The sequence below is a fragment of the Oratosquilla oratoria genome, chromosome 13 (genome assembly GCF_046742065.1).
Source record: "Oratosquilla oratoria isolate Oo_2021 chromosome 13, ASM4674206v1, whole genome shotgun sequence".
Classification (NCBI taxonomy): Eukaryota; Metazoa; Arthropoda; class Malacostraca; order Stomatopoda; family Squillidae; genus Oratosquilla; species Oratosquilla oratoria.
Window position 1 is genome coordinate 43,371,740 of NC_134789.1, and position 16,527 is coordinate 43,388,266.

General features: G+C 37.8%; 1 protein-coding gene across 4 annotated transcripts in view; it reads right to left on the bottom strand.

Moving 5' to 3' along the window:
* LOC143032413 (exosome complex component MTR3-like) overlaps positions 1–16,527 on the bottom strand; it is a 28,648-nt gene that overhangs the window by 1,729 nt on the left and 10,392 nt on the right. For all 4 annotated transcript variants that reach the window (XM_076197153.1, XM_076197154.1, XM_076197151.1 and 1 more), the window contains 3 exons: positions 11,683–11,813; positions 9,756–9,878; positions 6,213–6,359 (listed from right to left, as the gene is read on the bottom strand). In XM_076197153.1, coding sequence (XP_076053268.1) covers positions 6,213–6,359; positions 9,756–9,878; positions 11,683–11,813 — 401 coding nt within the window. The remainder of the gene's footprint in view (positions 1–6,212; positions 6,360–9,755; positions 9,879–11,682; positions 11,814–16,527) is intronic.

Genomic DNA, 16,527 nt, shown 5'->3' on the forward strand with positions numbered 1-16,527 from the left:
TAGAAATGTTAGCTAACCAATGTCAGGGTTGATCAATTTCATCCGCAGTATTAATGAACTAGTAACATTAGATGATGAAATGATAATAAGGGAACAAAGAAGAGATAAGACTGGGGAAAAAGTAGCTCAGAACTTGATGAACCCATGAGGTATTCCTCCAAAACTACTAAAAGGGTATAAGATAGAGGAACTGAAACAATTGCTTCAGTAATCTATGATCAGATAATCTGTTATTTCACTTCTCCTAAAATCTTAGTTTCAGAAATGGTACTGAATTTAATAACAAAATCTTGGAAGAATTATGTAGGTTCCTTAAGATAAACAAAGTTAATATCCATGATGCATGTGGGGGAGTGAGGGAATGTGTGTGAAAAATAATTTGATGAAGCCTGAAGGGATTTCTTCCTGTCTTCATTTCTGCAAGAGTGGATGGAGAGGGGGAGGTCACCGATTTAATGAAGCGACCTTGCTGTGGATGTGCTGTGCCTTGTGACACTGCTTCTGACCCAGGGCAGTGGGCAAGATGCAGGGATGAGCCGTCATCAAGGAGGAGCCAAGATAAAAGGGAGGGAGGGGGGTGGATGGGAGTGGAGTATGTGGGGATGGAATGGGGAGTGGTTATGCCTTTGTTTTTTGGTTACCTCTCTTGTAAGGGGGGAAAAGCCTTTGGTATATGTATGTATTAAAGCCTGTGTTAGAATCAGAAATGGAGAGAGTGAGTGGTTTGAGGTAAAAGTGGGACTTCGCCAGGGATGTGTTATGTCATCTTGGTTGTTCAATTTGTACCTGGATGGGATGATGTGATAGGTAAACACAAGGGTAGGTCGGGGATTGGAGATGGTTAAAGAAAATGGAGAAAAATGAAAGATAGGCCAGTTGTTGTTTGCTGATGACACTGCTCTTGTAGCAGGATCAGAGAAGGGATTGAGGAAGTTAGTGACAGAGTATGGGAAAGTGTGCAAAAGAAGGAAGTAAAAGATAAATGTGGGTAAAAGGTGATGAGATGTACAAGGGGAGAAAGTGGCAGCAGATTGGCAGTGAGCACTAAGGGAGAGAGACTGGAGGAAGTGGATAGTTTTAGATACTTGGGTGTGAATGTGGTGGGAAAGGGAGGAGTGTAGAGGTAGAATCTCTGGTCTCTGCACTAGTTACTCGTAGCATTCCAATGACACCCATAACACCACCATGACATGTCTGTCAAATCAGATCATGAATCCCTTGTCAATTAAAGGACTGCCATAACCATCCTAAGCCTAAACTGGATATCAAGATGTTGTATTAGATTTTCATTAACTGCCATATCAAGATAATTCATCCTCTCATCCTGTCTCCACATGATCATTCTTGTATATACCATTTACATACAGGTTCATCCAAATCTTTTTGATCATACTTCATACATCTAGACTTAATAGCACCAGATCTACTTGCAAAGCCATTAACATAGAATTTCATAGTATTGTCTGCAAGTTTTTGTTGAACTTGACAATATCATAAGGCTTTATTTTTCTCTACACCAAACTCATCATTGACACAGCCTAATGACTAGCCACAAATCAATGTCCTTAATCAGATCAATTTTCTGAACAATATCTAAATTTAACTGCTTTCTATTTGAACCTTTACTTTTCTTTGATTCTGTGTTATACAACTATTGTATGCTGTAAAACTATAACAGTAAAATATTTACTAAAACCCACATGAAAGTTTCAACGTTTTCAAAGTTTTCAAGTATGTTAAATAAATGTATGAATGGGCAACTACATACATACATACATATACCAAGACTTTTTCCCCCTTACAAGGGAGGTAGCCAAAAAGGAAAAGGCATAAAATCATTCCCACCCATTCCATCCCTGAATACACTCCACACCCCTCCACCCTCCCTCTTATCTTAGCACCTCCTGGATGATGGGTCATCCCTGCACCTTGTCCACTGCCCTGGGTCAGAAGCAGTGTTCCAAGACACAGCACATTCACAGCAAGGCCGCTTCATTATATCGGCGACCCCCCTCTCCGTCCCCCAATTGCATAAAAGGAGAAGATGGGGAGAAATCCCTTCAGGCTGCATCAAATTTTGCTCACACATACTACCTCACCCCCCCCATCCCCCGGCCCATTCCACCTCATGCATCACAACATCCTCCATATACAACCATTCTCCATTCACCCGTCTTCTGTCCTCTCCCGTCCTTCCTCAATAGACATTCCCCTCAACTGAGGCTACAAATTAAATTAATTACCTACATACATACATACATACACATGAAATCACATGGCCCAGATGGAATAGCAAACTGGATATTAAAAGAATGCAAAGAAGAACTGATAGACAAAATATATAACATAATATGATGCTCACTCAAAGAAGGAAAAATACCAGAAGATTGGAAAAATGCTGATATTATACCAGTGAGGAGGAAATAAGGAAGACCCAGGAAATTACAGACTGGTTTCCCTTACAAGAACGGTAGCCAAAATTTGTGAAAGTTTTGAAAAGCAGATGGATAAAACATCTGGAGGAGAATAACTAAATCTTAGACAATTCAGATTTAGACAGGGAAGATCATGTACCACAAATTTGATCTGTTTTTACTCAAGACTACTAGATATAATACAGGAAAGGGACGGATGGGCTGATTGTGCTTTCCTAGATCTACAAAAAGCTTTTGATAAAGTCCCACACAAAAAATTATTATGAAAACTGGAAACCATAGTTGGAATATAAGGTAAACTACTGAAATGGATGGAGGACTTTTTACATGGAAGAAAAATGAGGGTACTACTCAGAGATAAGAGTTCTACTTGGGAATAGATGATTAGTGGAGTTCCACAAGGATCAATATTGGCTCCAATAATGTTTGCTATTTATATGAATGACATGGATGAAGGTGTGGAATGTTACATAAGCTTCTTTGTAGATGATGCAAAATTCTTAAAGAAAGCGAGTACTGAAAAGGACTATGACTCACTGCAGAAAGACCTGATCAGGGTTTGGGAATGTAGTCAGAATTGGGAAATGGATTTCAACATTATGTAGCATAATGGAATTTGGAGAGAGAGAGAGAGAAAAAAAAAGTGTGATTTGAAAAAGACCAGGGAGTAATTATCACAAAGGATATGTCCCTTGATAAACAGATAAAAAAAATTGTCGGTGAAACCTATAACTTGCTAAGATCAAGGAAAGTGGCTTTTAATTACTTGGATGAAGAAATGGTAAAGAAAATACTAGTTAAACTGATAAGGCTAAAATTGGAGTAAATAGTGACACTATAGTCACCCTGTACTACAAAGAATATAAGAAAGATTGAGAGAATCCAGAGAGCAACTATGAAGATGGTCCCCAACACTATCAAAACTGTCATATGAAGATTGTCAAAACTAGAATTACTGACTCTGGAAGAAAGATGATAATGAGGTGACATGTTGACCATACAAAATTATGAGAGGTATAGAAGTCCTTGATAGAGAAGACTTACTAAATTGGGATAAGAGAAACACAAGAGGACATAGAAGGAGGCTCAAAAAGGACAGTTATAGAAGAGACCTGAAAAAGAACAGTCTACAAAGTGGTGGATGCATGGAACATACTAGAACGAAACAGGCTTATAAGAAATATAAGTGCTCGGGTGCACCTAATGACTATGAAAGTTATGTTTCAATACAGAGAGATTTAAAAAAGACAATAAGAAAAAGAAAACGACAATACGAAATGAACATCGCTGATAAATCCAAAGAGAATCCCAAAGAATTCTATAGTTACATTAGAGATAAAAAGGTTGTTAGGAATCACATTGGTCCACTATTATCTGCTGACGGTTGACTTGAATATTCAAATGAAGGAATGTGTAATATCTTAAACAATTATTTTAGCTCGGTATTCGTAAATGAAACACCTCAAAGTGAATTCCAAACTGAAACCTGTGAAAAGTCTGGGGTAAACTTACTCACTACGGTAAATATAACAAAAGAAAAAATTAAAAGGTGTATAGACAAACTCAAAGTTAATAAAACACCAGGGCCTGACGGTTGGCATCCAAGAATCTTAAAGGAAATGAAAAATGAGATTGTTGTTCCATTAGAAATTATTTTCAAGAAATCCATCATATCCGGAGATGTCCCAAGAGAATGGAGGCTAGCTAACGTTACTCCCATATTCAAAAAAGGTGACAAAAAGAAACCAAATAACTATAGGCCTATAAGTTTGACTTCAATCGTAGGAAAAATAATGGAAACTATCATCAGAGATGCTATCGAATATCATTTAGAAAGTAACCAATAAATGATAGCCAGCATGGTTTTGGATGGAAATGTTCTTGCGTGACTAACTTACTCGAATTCTACAGCACAATTATTTCGAACTATGACAAAAGAAACAATATAGATTTAATATATCTAGACTTTGCAAAAGCTTTTGATACCGTCCCACACGAAAGACTACTTACTAAATTAGCTTTGCATGGAATAAGTGGTAGCCTATTGGGTTGGACTAGTAATTGGTTGAAAGGTCGAAAACAGAGTTGTTTTAAATGGAAAAACTTCTGGATGGAAAAGTGTTGCAAGTGGAGTTCCTCAGGGTTCCGTTCTTGGGCCACTTCTATTCATAGTATATATAAATGATATAGACCATGGACTAAAATCTACTGTTTCCAAATTTGCTGATGATACAAAACTGTGCGGAGTGGCAAATGATCACCCAAACCAATTAGATATTCAAGAAGATTTAGATAAATTACAGCAATGGTCTGAAAAGTGGCTAATGAAATTTAACACAAGTAAATGCAAGGTAATGCACATAGGTAAAAATAACAGTAAGTATGATTACAAGTTATTTGGAAATTCGTTAACAAAAGTGGATAGTGAAAAAGATCTCGGCGTAATTATCAGTAACGACCTCAAATCATCCAAGCAGTGTATTTCAGCCTCTGAGAAAGCAAATAAGATTCTGGGACTGATTGCGCGATCTTTTGATTTCAAAAGTCCATCACTCATTAACAAGCTATATAAATCGTTAGTTCGTCCACATTTGGAATATGCTGTTTCCGTATGGTCACCGAATCTCATTAAAGACATTGACAGACTGGAAAAAGTACAACGGCAAGCCACAAAACTGATTCCAAATATCAAAAATAAATCATACGAAAATCGACTTAAGCACATGAATCTGTTTTCCCTAAAAAAGCGTAGACTCAGAGGTGACTTGATACAGGTCTTTAAGATTTTAAAGGGAATTGACAACATCAAAAGTGACCAGATTTTCACATTGAATGAGAATCAGACAAGAAACAGTGGTCTCAAGCTGTCCGGAAATAGATTCAATTTGGAAGTAGGTAGAAACAACTTTGCCAACCGTGTAGTTAATGAATGGAATAAACTTCCTGCACAGGTAGTGCAGTGTAGTTCAGTTCGAAGCTCTAAGAATCATTTAGATAAATACCTAAGTAAGATGCTGTAATGATTATGATTTATGTTATATTATTTGTTTTTGTTTTGTTATAATTTGTCTGTCTGATTTTCATTTATTATTAGTTATATGTCAATTTACTATCATTTACTATTTACCTGTTTGTTTATTATTTTAACTATACCTATGCATTTATTTATGTATTTTATTTATTTACATTATTATAGTTTTTATTTATTATTAATATGATTTTTTTTTTTTTTTTTTTTGCATCCGACCTAGATATGGATCAAAAGGTCTCCTGTCGGCATGCTCCGCCTTTGTAATCCTTTGTAAACAATACACAAATTTAAGAGCAAATTAGATATGGCGAGATACAGAGACGGGACACTATGAGTGTAGCTCCCCTTCTTGTAAGATACAAATAGGTAAATACATATACCAATGGCTTTTCCCCCCTTACAAGGGAGGTAGCCAAAGTCAAAGGCATAAATCCACTCCCACCCATTTCATCCCCAACATACTCCACTCCCATTCACCACCCCTCCCTCCCTCTTTCCTTGGCTCCTACTAGAAAATGGGTCATACCTGCATTATCAATATATCAATACTTTGCCCCTGGTCTCTCTCCCAGAAGACCCACGGCCTTCAGGTAACATGCAACAGCTTCTCCAATGGAGAAGACCCAAATGGCTTCCAGTTGCAAATTTGCTTTATGAAATACAGTTTATGTTTTCAGACATGTGTGATGTAGTTGTTTAAAACAAATTTCAAGAAATGTGGGGAAAATAAGACAAGGATGACTAACCAGAGATGCTCCAACAACCAAATCAAATGTGTCAAAGCTGCCCTGGGCAAGAGCAAGGCCAGCAGCTGTAACACACGCTGCCAAGACTCCACCATCATCTTCCACCACTGTCAGATACACATCTATCTGTGATTTGGGAAATTTTTCCTGTAAATATATAACAAAATATTAATGATAAAGTTATTTCTTTCAAACCCACCTAGGGTTGTTACTTGTTCTATATTCATGTATACAATGTACAGTAATATTACTCGTACAGTAAAAATTCACCCTCGTGGTAGTCAATGTTTTGGTAAGCCTGATTTGTTGTAATTTTTAAGAAATTGTCCCATTCTGAGAGTTTTCTGGCCTTGGTTGTCAGCCATTTTGGGGCCATGACATCACACATTACTCTTCCCACAAGGCTCATGGCTAGCTACCAATTGTGAGTGCAAACAAGCATGTTGTGAGCAGCAACTCATGAAAGCATGGTGAACTTGTGATTTTTTTTTTTTCACATGTTAAAATGGTTTCTATAAGTGACAGCTTTTTTCTGTGATGAAGAAGCAGTTTTATTAGGTACATCCTATTTCATGAATACTTGAATTAATTAGGGGAGGGGGAATGGGAAGCTTGTTTCAAGAAAGAAATTAAAAGAAGAGTTCATTAAAAACTCTTCTATGATTTATGACAATACAAAATTTGTGTCACAGGTTTGTTGGCGGATGCAGGGATGACACATCATTTATGAGGAGTTGAGATGGGAGTGGTGTAAGGGAGCAAAATGGGTGGGAATAAGTACGTGCCTCCAACTTGGCTACCTCCCTTACATGGGGTAAAAAGCTCTTGGTATGTAGATAGAAATTTGTGTCTAAAGGATTGAGTGGCTCACCAATTGAGTGGGGAAGAAGAAGAAAAAGGGAGGATGGATGGAGTGCTGTTCAAGTTGTTTCTGGTTCAGCGTTCAGCATGGAAACCTGTGACAGGTCTGGTAAGGGTTGTATTAGTTATTTAAATAGTATGAAGTTGTTTTTCCCCCCATTCAAATGGTCATGCTTGTGTGATGTAATAAGATGGTAGAGTAGGTTTGATGGCCCTTATGAAGAACTGCATACTTAACACTTTCATATGGTGTTTTGGACCTTCATGGATTTGGAAAAAACTTATGACAGGGTAGACAGGAAGGCACTGTGGGAGGTAATGCAGATATATGGGATAGGAGGAAAGCTGTTAAGAGCAGTCAAGTTTCCACATGAGTAGTAGAGCCTGTGTTAGAATCAGAAATGGAGAGAGTGGTTTGCGGTAAAGGTGGGACTTTGTCAGGGATGTGTTATGTCACCATGGCTGTTCAATTTATACATGGATGGGGTGGTGCAAGAGGTAAATGCAAGGGTAATGGATCAAGGATAGGAGATGATTAAAGAAAATGGAGAAAAGTGGGAGAGAAGCCAGCTGTTATTTGCTGATGACACTGCATTTTTAGCAGGATCAGAGGAAGGATTAAGGAAGTTAGTGCCAGAGTTTGGGAAGGTGTGTGAAAGAAGGAATTGTAAGATAAATGTGGGTAAAAAGTTATGAGATGTACAAGGGGTGAAAGTGGCAGCAGACTGAAAGTGAGTATTAAGGGAGAAAGACTGGAGGAAGTGGATAGTTTTAGATACTTGGGTGCAAATGTGGTGGGAATGGAAGGAATGGAGGTGGAGGTAGAATGTAGATTGAGAGAAGCAAGTTAATGCCTTGGGGGATTAAAAAGTGTAATGTGAAAAAGACATTTGGGAATGGATGCCAAGAGGAGATTGTATGAAGGAGTGATTGTACTGACAGTACTGTATGTGGCAGAAACATGGAACATAAGAGAGGAGAGATATTTGAATATGTTTGGGATGTGTTTTAAGAAGTATGATAGGGGTTATTAGGCTGGATAGAATGAGAAACGAGGATGTGAGGAGAATGGTGGAAAGGGAGTTCGGAGATAGGGTTGATGAAAGAATATTGGGATGGTTTGGACACATGAAAAAATGAGTGAAGAAAGATTAGTAAAAGAGGTGTTGAAAGCAGAGGTGGAAGGAGTGAACATGAGGGGGTGACCAAGGATGAGATGGATGGATGGATGGGGTAAAAGGGGCATTGGGAAAGATGGGAATGTCTGTTGAGGAAGGATGGGAGAAGACAGAAGATAGGGGTGAATGGAGAATAGTTGTGTATGGATGATTCTGTGATGCATGAGGGGGAGTGGGTGAGGGATGGGGGATGAGGGAGTATGTGTGAATGGATTGTTTATAACTCAAAGGGAGGTTAAACACAAGACCACTGTTTACAGCAAGAAGATTGACACTGGAAGATGCCTGAATGCCAAAGTGAGTGCCCCCAGCAGTACCAACTTAGTGTCATTCTGGCATACCTTCGACACACATAAAGGAATTGCTCCTCTTGGAAAATTTTCCACAGTGAAGTATCATGCATCAAACAGATACTTATTAATAACGGCTTTTCCAACTCCATCATTGACAAGGAGATGAGACATTGTATCACCTCCACCATAACACAACACGAACAAAACAACACATCTTCCAAACACACAATTTATTACAAAAACCAAATGACACCAGCATACGAAACAGATGAATGTATTCTGAAAGAAATCATTGCACATAACATTACATGCATCAACTCACACTACAAACTGGCTCTTATCACAAAAATACAAGTCTCCAGCCTTATCATGAGAAACAACTTGACTAAAGACAACAATCTCCTTAAACAGACTAATATGATACACCAGTTCACTTGCCCAAAAGAAGGTTGCAAACTTCTCCCCAATGCCTCTTATATTGGTGTTATCACTCACTATGCATACCCGTGAAGGTATCACATGCAAACACGTGACACAAACACACAATAAAACTTCTACCAGGCAAGATCTAGTCAACAACACAAAAATATTTAAGCAGTGCAACAACCATAAGAAACTACATATTTTACAAAGAGTTTACATCTCACAATGCACCCCCTATCATCAATATACAGACTAACACATTTACTTCTTTACAGATACACAACTAGACTGTATGGTAACAGCAAATTTCCTCCAGTGACCAAATGTCCTTCTACCATCCACTAATGTGAAGCCCCAACCTCCTTGACCTGATGTCCAGCTAATGCAAAACTTCCACCCTCCTTGACCTAATGTCCATCTTTCTCCTACCTCTCCTAGTATCTTCTGATATTCATATTTACATACCGATCTGTATTCTCATTTTTACTTACCTGAAGATGGTTATGAGTCAACCGAAAGCTTGTATTCTGTTTTTGTGTAATGTTCCTCTATCAAATAACACCAAGGAATTCGGAAGCCTTGTGTTTAACCTCCCTTCGAGTTATAAACAATCCACTCGGAAAATTGAGAAAATCACAAAGAAGATAGCTGAGACAGAATTAGCTCTGGTCTTCAATCAAACATGTCTACATGAGAACTTACTGACCATTTATACATATATATATATATATATATATATATATATATATATATATATAAATAAATATCCAGGAAAGAATATGACTTACCAGAATAAGAACTGCTTCAAGAGTATCCTTTATCTGTCGATTGATTTCCCGCTGTTGTCGATCTGGCTGAGGTGGCCGTCGCTTGGTTCCAGAGAATGGGGCAAATTTTACCTCACACATAACCTGCCCACCAAATGAAAGGCAACACAAAGATTATAAAAGGAGAATATAGAAAGATAGAAAAAGCAATATACAAGACCCACTTACCCCATCCATCCATCTCATCCTCAGTTGCCCCCCCGTGTTCACTTCATCCACCTCTGCCTTTCACATCTCTTTTAATAATCTTTCTTCATTCATTCTTTCCATGTGTTCAAGCCCTCCCACCATCAACCCTATCTCCTAACTCCCTTTCCACCCCTGCTCTCCTCCTCATCTCGTCATTTCTCACTCTATCCAGCCTAGTAGCCCCTATCATACTTCTCAGGCATTTAATCTCACATTTAAACTCTTCTCTTACATTCCATGTTCCTGATCTATACAGTACTGTAGGGACAATCACCTTCATACAATCTCCTCTAAACATCCATTCCCAAATGTCTATTTATCATTACACTTTTTAATCCTCCAAGGCATTTACTTGCTTCTCTCAATCTACATTCTACCTCCACTCCTCCCTTTCCTGCCACATGTACCCACAAGTGTCTAAAGCTATCCACTTTCTCCAGTCTCTCTCCCTTAACACTCACTTCCAATTTGCTACCATCCTTTCCCCTTGTACATCTCATCACCTTACTTTTACCTGCATTTATCTTCAACTTCCTCCTTCCACACACAATCTCCAATCCCCTACCCATTATGCTTGCATTTACCTCCTGCACCACCCCATTCATGTACACATTGAACAGCCATGGCTACATGACACATCCCTGGTGAAGTCCCAACTTTACCTCAAACCACTTGTTCTCTCCATTTCTAATTCTAACAAGCTCTTCTACTCTTGTAAAAACTCTTGACTGCTCTTAAAGTTTATCATACCAATGTATAAATACTTGGAATAGCTTAGGTGATTCAATCCAAACTAAAAACAATACATGAATTGAAATCTAAGTACAGATTGACCTCTCATTAACAGACACTGCATTACCGGATATCGGATGCAATGGACACAATCCACTTGTCTGGTCAGAAATCCGCTGGTCCGGTCCGACAGTCTAAATTTCGCAGGTAGGGTGAATGCATCTGTTAGTTCAGCGTTTGTCCACTAAGTGGCTGATGGCGTGATGGTGCGCACTTTGTTTTGTTTACTAGTTAATGAGATCGTGATCGGTGTGGACGTTTGGATGTTTATTAGCTGTGTTTGCGGTGCTTCTGGTGTTTTTGGTGCTGTTGTTTAGTGCTGTGCAATCACTATGGAGGAGATTGCCGAAGCTGTTCTCGCTGGCAACAAGCAGGAGGGAGCGAGTGGCAGTGAGAAGAAAGAGGAGGTAGTGGCGGTTAAACCCAAGATGTCGGAGGTGGGCCAGGCTATTGACACGCTCATAACTTACATTGATCTCTCTGCTAACGGTGACGTTCAGGCTTATTATGAACATTTGCTCATTTTAAGAGAATTATTGATTTGTGAACAGTATCAGAAAGGAAAACATTAATATGTATGTACGTGTACTATGATTTTATAGAGCTTAAGAGGTGATCTCCCCCCAATACACACACAAAAACTGCTCCAAATCAACGGATTATTCACATCAACGGACACCGTTACCCCCCTTTTAGTCTGTTAATGAGAGGTCAGTCTGTATGATAATTAGAATACAAGGATGTAGACCAAGTTGGAACCATACAATGATTTGAAACTTGGTATGACAGATCTGTGAGTAAGAGACTGGACCTCATGAATGTTTCTTTCCTATATAGTACAATTAGGTAAATACAAACACATTATATAATCCCAATTAATTTCTATGCATACAGCAATCACTCTTACCTGTCCCTTCATTTTGAAGTCTTTAGGTCTGTCCACTTCTTTGGGGCCATACACCCCACACATGACTTTTGTGTTGCCAAACTCAATATAGGAGGAACCTCTTGCTTTACTCAAGACTCCAACAGTCAAAACTGAAAAATACAAAGGTTATTTCTATGTATTAAATTAAAAGGTTCTTTCATAATGAATTTTATTTAGTTATCTTTTCTACCCATACAGGAACGCCCCTACTTACAAAAATAGTAGGTTGTTGGGGGTTTGCTTTAGAGAAGGCATGACAAAGTTGACAGAGGCATTATAAAGTATATTGTGGATGATAGGATAGAGTGAAGTCTGCTGAGGGCAGTAAAAACTTCTTATTGAGTAGTAAAGCTTGTGTGAGGGTTGGGAAGGGCGCAAGTGAAGTGCCAGCGGGGGAGGGGGGGGGGGGGGTTGTGCTTGGGATCTGTAATGTAGCCATAGTTGTTATATATATATATATATATATATATATATATATATATATATTTATATATATATATATATATATATATATATATACATATACATATATATACAGTAAAACTCTGATTATCCGAAAGCGGATTATCCGAAATTGATTTGGATAATGCAATTCAAATTTTTTCTATACTAAAACGTTATAAGACATCAAAAACATGAAAATAAAAGTAACTACATATGTACAATATCAACACATTAAAAAATTGATAAGAACAGTTAAAATGAATACGTTTTAAGCGTACTACTTTGTTTAGCGTAGCGTGTGTTTGGTTTCATTGTTTACATCGTCAGTTGGCGGCAGTCGCGTTACAGAGTTCACACTGGGCAGTCGCGTTCTACCTGTGCTTCGACCTCGCTTCTGTCTACATCACCATGCCGAAAGAAACCGGGAAAAGGAAGAAAGTCGACGATGATCCTTCTGATCCTTCCATGTCTTTGGCAACAGTCCAGTCCCACATCGAAGGAGTGCTTCAGTTTCTTGACCAGCAACCCAGGGACATTTCAAATAGCAATCAACTGTACCCGATGATGCGAGCAGCACTGAGTGACGTCATCGAGAAACAGCTGTCTTGCACCAAACAGACTTCTATCACCTCGTTTTTTTGGCCAAGAACACCTTCGTCCACCCAGTCTTCTCGCCCTTCATCAAGTGCCTCATCCTCCTTGTCTACCTTTGATTTGGACAGTGAAGATGGAGCAATGGACGACCCTTCCTTCTGACTCCACCACCAGGAGGTGGGGAGTGGAAGGGTTGTGGAGTGATGGTGACGGAGGCGGGGAGTGGCAGAGTTGCTTTATTGTGTTCGTCAGGATAGTTGAAGATATATGTATAGAATAATTCTTGTTCTCTGTTACGTATAAGGTATGTACACATGAAATAAAAAAAATATATAAAAAAAATTGTGTTCCATCCACAACTTGAGACTGATGGAGAGAGAGAGGGGGGGCGGGAGGAAGGCACAGGACACACACACACACACACACACACACAAAGTATGTCAACACGAAATATATTTCTGATAAATCTGGATTATCCGAAAAATCGGCTTATCCGAAAGAGGCTTCCCCCCTTTCGTTTCGGATAATCGGGGTTTTACTGTATATATCATTATATATATATAGATACATATATATATTTATATATATATATATACATACATAAATATATATATATATATATATATATATATATATATATATACACATATTGAGGTGTGAAGACAGAATGAGTGGTAGGGTGGTGAGTTTAGACGCCAAGAATCCGTTGAAGTTTTATTTCTGTCGTTTCTGAATGAGTCCTAGTTGGACGAAACGTCAGAAATAAAACTTCACCGGATTCTTGGCATTTAAACTCACCACCCTACCACTCATATATACATACACATATATATATATATATATATATATATATATATATATATACCGGTATATGATGTAAGCAGAGCAGGAAACCAGCGAAACTAGTCAGGAATAAACTCAAGACTAAGACTCCTGTGTTTCCTACCCTGCTTACGTCAACCTGTCAGAATGTCTCAGCATATATATATATATATATATATATATATATATATATATATATATATATATATATATAATATATATATACAATATATATACACATAATATATATAATATATATATATATACATATATATATATATATATATATATATATATATTTATATATATAACAGGACAATATAAAATTGGAACAAAGGAAGTAAAGTATTCTGAAAAAGACCTGGGAGTAGTCATCACAAATGACATTTCCCTGATGAACAGATAAACAAAATTGTTAGAGAATCCTACTACTTGCTAAGATCAATGAATGTGGCTTTCACACATTTGGATGAAGAAATGGTGAAAAAATACTAGTCACCCAGTACCAAAGAGAATATAATGAAAATTGAAAGAATCCAGAGAGCAACTACGGAGATGGCCCCAACACTTTCAAAATTGTCATATGAGGAGAGATTGTCAAAACTGGAATTACCTACTCTGGAACAAAAAATAGGAAGAGGTGACCTACTAACCATCTACGGAATCATGAAAGGCACGGGAATCCTTGATAGAGAGGACTTACTAAATTGGGATAAGAGAAATACAAGGTGGCACGAAAATAAACTCATAAAGGATAGCTCTAGAAGAGACCTGGAAAAGAAAAAAACACACACAGAGTGGTGGATGTCTGGAACAAACTGGATGAAACAATAGTGTGTGTGCAAAAACTATACATGAATTTAAGAGCAAACTAGACACTGCAAGATACAAGGACAGGACACCACAAGCATAGCTCCCCTTCCCATAAGATACAACTAGGTAAATATATATATATGGGGTGGTGAGGGATGTAAATGCAAGAGTGCTAGGGAGGAGTTTGGAGTTGGTGAGTGAGAATGGAAGGAAATGAAAAGTGAGAAATTTGTTAGTTGCAGATGACACTGAGCTTGTGGCTGAGTTTGAGGATAGACTGAAGCAGTTGATGGCAGAGTTTGAGAAGTTATGTGAAAGGAAAAAGCTGGGAGTAAATCTGTGTAAAAGTAAGGTGACAACATGTGCAAGGAGTGATGAATGTGGCATGTTGGAGGTGAGCTTGAAGGATAAATATTCAGGGACATATGTAGAAGTGAATGGAGTGGAGGTGGTGGTGAATTTCAGAGTAAAGTTGCCATGCAAACATCTAGTGATAATGAAAAATATTATGAGAAATAAGTATTAGGATGAACACAAAGAGAAGGTTGTATGAGGGAGTAATTTTTCCAAACTCTATTATACTACATTTCTTGATGTTGAAGTTCACTTCCCACTTTTGGCTCCAATCCCAGACTTTGTCCAGGTTTATCTGTAGTGATTCACAGTCTTTTTCTGTACTTTCTTTAGTAGCTCTGTGTCATCTGCAAAGAAGTTCATATAACATTCTACACCTTCATCCATGTCATTTATATATATAGCAAACATCATCGGAGCTAATAATGAAGTCTGTGGGACTCCACTTATCATTTCTTCCCAGGTCGAGTTTTTATCTGTAAGTACCACCCTCATTTTTCTTCCGTACAAGAAACCTTCCATCCATTTCAATAAATTTCCCTGTACACCTTCTGTTGTTTCGAGTTTTCTTAACCTCTTCGATACGGTGACGCCTACGTAGGCATCATGAGGAGCAAGTGGGTACACGAGGATGCCGATGTCGGCGTCTTGATTATATTTATTGTAGTTGTACCTGTGTGAACCCCATACTCTATAAACTGGCTTCATCATATTTTCTATGGTTATCAAAATTCATGGGTGAAAGAGAGAACGAGCAATACAGCGGTGACTTTATTTTTCATAATGCAAGTATTATGATGCAACATCGCACATCTGGCAGCTAATGCTGCCCGCGAGAGTTTGGCCCGGAGTGAAGGGGTTAATAGCTTTTTGTACGGTACTTTATCAAATGCCTTTTGTAAGTCCAGGAAAGCACAATCTGCCCATCCATCCCTTTCTTGCATTATATCTATCAACATTGAATGAAAACAAACCAAGTTTGTGGCACATGATCTTCCTTGTCTAAAACCAATTTGTTTTCTTCCAAATGTTTAGTCCATCTACTTTTGATAACTTTTTCACATATTTTAGCTATTGTGCTTATAAGGGAGACTGGTCTATAGTTTGTTGGGTCTTCCTTATTTCCCCCTTTATATATTGGCACAATACTGGAATTTTTCCAGTCTTGTGGTACCTTTCCTTCTTTGAGTAAACAATCTATCATCTTATATATTATATCTGTTAGTTCATCTACACATTCTTTTAGTATCCAATTTGCAATTCTGTCTGGGCTGTGTGATTTTCTGACATCAAAATTTATTATTTGGTCCCTTATTTTTTTCTGTGTCATAATTATTTCTTTAATTAGAGGGATCTTTCTCCCTTTCCTTCATCCCAATTGTATTTTCATTTGTGAATACAGATTTGAAATGTTTGCTTCCACTTATGTGATATAATATTATATATCTCACGATACATAATTACCTGAAATAAAGTATAGTATTGCAATGAATGAAAGACTGAATTATTACTCACCAGAGTGAGATATCTAGAGGCCATACAGTGACAAATAAATAAAATCATGTCAGTAAAATATCTTCGGAGTGGAACTTGTTTACTAGAATTATGGATAAGTCATAATGGCTTACAAATATTCATACAAAAATAATTTTAGATTTGGAAAAATAACATAAAAACTGAATTGGAGAACATATATAGTGGTTAATGAATACAGTATAATGTTTATATTTTTCTGACTTAAAGGGATTTTACTGTAATAAAACCATGTGTAGTAAAGATAGCAAGTGTGATATGTCT